General features: G+C 66.7%; 1 protein-coding gene across 2 annotated transcripts; it reads left to right on the top strand.

Annotated features, from left to right (window-relative positions):
- Positions 1–948: 948 nt before the first annotated feature.
- GNG3 (G protein subunit gamma 3) lies at positions 949–3,035 on the top strand. 2 transcript variants are annotated; one of them, XM_071801465.1, is made up of 3 exons: positions 949–1,049; positions 1,680–1,785; positions 2,842–3,035. In XM_071801465.1, the coding sequence occupies exons 2-3, from the start codon at positions 1,687–1,689 to the stop codon at positions 2,968–2,970; spliced, it is 228 nt and encodes a 75-aa protein (XP_071657566.1). In that variant the 5' UTR covers positions 949–1,049; positions 1,680–1,686; the 3' UTR covers positions 2,971–3,035. The 2 variants fall into 2 exon arrangements, with proteins under 2 accessions (XP_071657566.1, XP_071657565.1); XM_071801464.1 differs by lacking the exon at positions 949–1,049 and having other exon boundaries at positions 1,281–1,785.
- Positions 3,036–5,743: the final 2,708 nt, after the last annotated feature.

The raw sequence follows: 5,743 nt of genomic DNA, 5'->3' as shown, positions 1-5,743 counted from the left end.
ATGTTACACCCTACATTCCATAGGGGTAATGGGGAACCCCATTGGCTGCAAACGGAGAGGGGCGGGGTCAGGGGCGGGGCCGCGGAGCGCCCCGGAGCTCCATTGGCTGCAAAGGGAGAGGGGCGGGGCGGGAGGGCGGGGCCGGGTGGGGTGAGCGGTGTCAGAGCGGGGTGTGGTCAGAGGTGGGCGGGGCCCGGGATGGGCGGGGCCCGGGATGGGCGGGGCCATGCCCCACAGCTGGGTCGGGGGGCGCCCGGGCAGCCCCAGCCCCACGGATCCGTGGGGCAGCAGCTCCGCACCCCCAGCTCAGCCCCATGGATTCGGCACCACCAGCCCCGCCCCACAGATCTATGGGGCACGGACTCCACGGCTCCATCCCCCCCAGCCCCACAGATCCGTGGGGCACAGACTCCACGGCTCCACCCCCCCCAGCCCCACAGATCCATGGGGCACAGACTCCACGGCTCCACCCCCCCAGCCCCACAGATCCATGGGGCACGGACTCCACGGCTCCATCCCCCCCAGCCCCACAGATCCGTGGGGCACGGACTCCACGGCTCCATCCCCCCCAGCCCCACAGATCCATGGGGCACAGACTCCACGGCTCCACCCCCCCCAGCCCCACAGATCCGTGGGTCCCGGGTTCGGGGTCTTTACCCGCAGCCGCTCCCCCCGCCCAGGCCCCGCCCCTTCTGGGCGAGTCCCCGCCCACTGCGGGTCCTGCGGGCTCCGCCCCCTCGTCCCCACGGCAACGGGCGGGGCGGGCGGAACCATCTGGGCGGGGGGGGGGGCATAGGGGTGGGGGGTCCTATAGGGAGCGCTATAGGGTATGGGGGGACCCATAGGACATGGGGGGCTGGGGGAGGGGTCTGGGGAATGGGGGAGGTGGGTATAATGAGGGGGGGGGTCCCTTCTCCCCTCCCCCCATCCCCCGGGAGCCCCCAGATCCGGGCGGGGCGGGGGGAGGGGCCGGGCCGGTCCTTCCCTCCCCGCCCCCCCCGCCCCCGGTGGTTCCGCCCGCTCCGAGCTCCGGTCCGAGCGCCGCAGAGGTGGGGGGGCGGGGGTTGGGGGGCTGGGGGGCTGGGGGGGGTGGGGGGGTTGGGGTGGGGGTGGAAATTGGGGGGGGGCGGGGGTTGGGGGCCTGGGGTGGGGGTGGAAATGGGGGGGGGGGCGGGGGTTGAGCACCGGGGGGATTTGGGGCGAAACCGGGGGGGTTCGGGGAGGCGGAGATGGGAATTGGGGGATGGGGACATCGGGGTTTGGGGGGGGGGCGCCAAGGCCCCCGTTCCGGAGCATTTGGGGGGGGTCACCCCCATATCCCCCCCGTTTGTATTGGGGAGGGCGCTGAGCCCCCCCCGCCATTTTCGGGTAATTTGGGGGGGGGATCAGGATCCAGGCCCCCCCGTATTATGGGGGCACCCCAGCCCCCCACGCTATGGGGTTGGGGGGGGGTAGAGTCCCAGACCCCCCCTTATTATGGGTATTTTTAGGGGGGGTGACGTTCCCATCCTCCCATAGGGGTCAATGGGGTGGGCGATCCCACCCCCCATCCCATAGGGGTCAATGGGGTAGACGTTACCACCCCCGCCTGTTTTTGGGGGGGAGCCCCCACTTTCCCCCAGATTTGGGGGGGTGATGTGGCGGTGGGGGGAGGGGTCACCCCCGGTCTCCGTGCCCAGCCCCCCCATGAAGGGCGAGACCCCCGTGAACAGCACCATGAGCATCGGGCAGGCGCGCAAGATGGTGGAGCAGCTCAAGATCGAGGCCAGCATGTGCCGCATCAAGGTGGGGGCGCCGCCCGCGCTCGGGGCACCGCCCAGCACTTGGGGGGCACCGCCCCACACTTGGGGGGCACCGCCCCGCACCTGGGGGCACCGCCCCACACTTGGGGGTCGCTCACCCCGCACTTGGGGGGCACCACCCCGGACTTGGGGGGCACCGCCCCGCACCTGGGGGCACCGCCCCGCACTTGGGGGGCACCGCCCCACACTTGGGGGCACCGCCCCACACTTGGGGGTCGCTCACCCCACACTTGGGGGGGTCTGTTAACCCACTCTGGGGGGGGGTCACCCCACTATGGGGGGTTGGTTACCCCACACCTGGGGGTCTGTGTCCCACGCTTGGGGGTCACCCCACACTTGGGGGTCTCTCACCCCACACTCGGGGGTCACTCCACACTTGGGGGTCTGTGCCCCACACTTGGGGAGTCTGTAACCCCACTATGGGGAGTCGGTCACCCCACACTTGTGGGTCTGTGCCCCACACTTGTGGGTCCCCCCACTCCAGGGGGGTCTCTCACCCCACACCTGTGGGTCCTTCACCCCACCCTGGGGGGTTTCTCACCCCACACTTGGGGGTCTGTGCCCCACACGTGGTGGCCACCTCACGCTTGTGGGTCTCTCACCCCACCCTGGGGGTCCCTTGCCCCACACGCATGGGTCACCCCACACTTGGGGGTCTCTCACCCCACACCTGGGGGTCCCTCACCCCACCCTGGGGGTCTCTCACCCCACACGTGTGGGTCACCTCATGCTTGTGGGTCTCTCACCCCACACTTGGGGAGTCACCCCACCCCTGGGGGTCTCTCACCCCACCCTCTGGGTCCCTCACCCCACGTGTGTGGGTCACCTCACCCTGGGGGCGTCTCTCACCCCACACTTGAGGGTCTCTCACCCCACACCTGTGGGTCCCTTGCTCCACACGTGTGGGTCACCCCACCCTGGGGGTCTCCCGCCCCACCCTGGGGGTCCCTCACCCCACCCTGGGGGGTCCCTCACCCCACACGTGTGGGTCACCCCACACTTGGGTGTCCCCCGCCCCACACTTGGGGGTCTCCCGCAGGTGTCGAAGGCGGCGGCCGAGCTGCTCTCGTACTGCGACGCCCACGCCTGCGAGGACCCCTTGATCACCCCCGTGCCCACCTCCGAGAACCCGTTCCGCGAGAAGAAATTCTTCTGCGCCCTGCTCTGAGCCCACGGGCGGGGCGCCCCACGGGTGGGGGGCACCCCATGGATGGGGGGGCTGCACCATGGATGGAGGGCACCCCATGGATGGGGGGCACCCTATGGATGGGGGCTGGTCCATGGATGGGGGGCTGACCCATGGATGGGGGGCTGCACCATGGATGGGGGGTGCTCCATGGATGGGGGGTGCTCCATGGATGGGGGGCACCCCATGGATGGGGGGCACCCTATGGATGGGGGGCGCTCCATGGATGGGGGGCTGACCCATAGATGGGGGGCACTGCATGGATGGGGGGTGCTCCATGGATGGGGGGGCTGCACCATGGATGGGGGCTGACCCATGGGTGGGGGGCACTCCATGGATGGGGGGCTGACCCATGGATGGGGGGCTGACCCATGGGTGGGGGGCTGACCCATGGGTGGGGGCTGCCCCATAGCTTTGGGAGCTTCCCCATGGCTTGGGGGGCTGCCCCATGGTTGGGTGGTCACCCCATGGCTTGGGGGGCTGCCCCATAGCTTGGGGGTCCAAGCGGTCATGGGGCGGCTGGGCCATAACTGGGGGGGTTGTCACGTTATTCACCGCACTTGGGGGGCAGCCCCAGAACTTGGGGGGCAGCCCCACATCCCCATAGTGAACCCACCCCCCACCCCCCAGCACCAGAATAAAACGTCATCGGGTTCTCTGGGCTCTGATTGGTGCCAATGGCGGGGGGAGGGGCCTCGCGGGGGGGTCCCCAGCGGTTCGGGGGGGACCCACCCCCCCCACCCCCCCCACCCCCCCACCCCCCCCACCCCCCCCCCCGGTCACCCCGCCCCCTCCCCCGCCCCCTCTGCCCGTCCCAAGATGGCGGCGCCCGTTCCAAGATGGCGGCGCTGCCCACGTGGTTGCCATGGAGACCCCCCCCCCCCCCCCCCTTCCGGCCAGGCCTGGACCCCCAACCCAGGCTCAACCCCCAAAACAGGCCCAGGGTCACCCCCACCCCCCAACCCCGGCCTAGAGCCCCCAGACCCAACCTGAACCCCCCAAACCTGTCCTAACCCCCCAAACCCGGCCTAAACCCCTCAGACCAGGCCTAAACCCCCAAAATCAGGCCTAAAACCCCCAGACCCAACCTAAAGCCCCCAAACCAGGCCTAAACCCTCAGACCAGGCCTAAAACCCACAAACCAGGCTTAAACCCCCAAAATCAGGCCTAAACCCCTCAGACCAGGCCTAAAGCCCCCAAACCCACACCAGCCCTCCAAACCAGTCCTAAACACCCCAAACCAGGCTTAAACACCCCAAACCAGGCTTAAACACCCCAAACCCGGCCGAAATCCCCCAAACCAGGCCTAAAAACCCCAAACCCGGCCTAAACCCTGCAAACAGGCCTAAAAACCCCAGACCAGGCCTAAACCCCTCAAACCAGGCTTAAAGCCCTGAAATCAGGCCTAGACCCCCAGACCAGGCCTAAAGCTCCCAAATCAGGCCTAAACCCCCCAAACCCAACCTAAACCCCCCAGACCAGGCCTAAACCCCCAAAATCAGACCTAGACCCCCCAGACCCAACCTAAACCCCCCAAACGAGGTCTAAACCCCCCAGACCAGGCCTAAACCCCCCAGCCCCGGCCTGGCCCCCCCGCCCCTCCCCCAAGGAGCAGCCGGGGCTGGGTCAGCACTTGAGTTTTATTCTAAAAACGGGGGGGGGAGGGGCGGGGTCGGTGGGGGAGGGGCGGGGTCGGTGGGGGAGGGGCGGGGTCGGTGGGGGAGGGGCGGGGTCGGTACAGCTCACGTGGGGTGGGGGAGGGGGCGGGGGGGCGGGGTCTCCCTCCCCTCCCCTCCCCCATGGGTGAAAAAGGGAACAAAAGCAGAAAAAAACCCCCCAAAAATGAGGAAAATGGGTAAAAATGATCAATTTCCCCTTAATTACCCCCCCCCCCTTAATTACCCCCCCCCCATTAATTCGCCCACCCGGGAGCTCCCCTCGTTAATTAAGGCCCCGCTAACGAGATTTCGCTCCCTGAGGAATCAATGGGGGGGAGGGGAGGGGGGGGGAGGGGGGGAGACCCCAGATCTCCCCTCCCCCCTCAATTAACGAATCCAAACCCCATGAAAAACGCGGAAAAAAAGACAAAAGTCCCGATTTTGTGGTTTTTTTGTTGTTTTTGAAGGGAAATTTAATGGGGGGGGGGGGGGGGGGAGGGGAATTCCCGGCATTTGCAGCCGAAGTGGCCAAATCGCCGCTTTTCACCCCAAACCCCGCCCCCCCCCCCAAATGAGGAAACCCCCACGGGATCAGCGGGGATTTGGGGCAACGAACCCGCCCGCGCCGCCCCGCCCCCTCCCGCCGGAACCCCCTCCCCCACCCCCCCCTCCCCTCCCCTCCCCCCGCTACAAATTTCCCGCCTTTTTTTCTTTTTTTTTTTTGCGGTGTTTTTGTTTTTTTCACAAATTTTACAACAATTGGGGCTTTTTGTCTTTTTTTTTGTCTTTTTTTTTGTCTTTTTTTTTGGTGTTTTTTTTGTTGTTTTTTTCCAACAAACTTTAAAAAAAAAAAAAAGGAAACAAACGACGTTTTTTGGGGGGTTTTTACAATTTTTGGGGTATTTTTGCCCCTCCCTCCCCCCCCGCCATGGTGGTTTGGGGTGGTTCTGCCCCTCCCCCCCATGGTGGTTTGGGGTATTTTTGCCCCTCCCCCCCATGTTGGTTTGGGTCCTTCCCCTCCCCCCATGGTGGTTTGGGGTGGTTCTGCCCCTCCCCCCACGTTGGTTGGGGGTGGTTCTGCCCCTCCGCCATGGTGG

This window comes from Patagioenas fasciata, chromosome 39 (assembly GCF_037038585.1).
Source record: "Patagioenas fasciata isolate bPatFas1 chromosome 39, bPatFas1.hap1, whole genome shotgun sequence".
NCBI classification, from domain to species: Eukaryota; Metazoa; Chordata; class Aves; order Columbiformes; family Columbidae; genus Patagioenas; species Patagioenas fasciata.
The sequence above is the reverse complement of the archived record's forward strand: the minus strand, read 5'-3'. Positions and strand labels throughout refer to the sequence as shown.

Coding starts and splice junctions, on each gene's coding strand:
- GNG3 (XM_071801464.1), top strand. CDS start 1,636: ATGTGGCGGTGGGGGGAGGGGTCACCCCCGGTCTCCGTGCCCAGCCCC. Junction 1,786..2,841: donor CCAGCATGTGCCGCATCAAG/GTGGGGGCGCCG, acceptor GGTCTCCCGCAG/GTGTCGAAGGCGGCGGCCGA.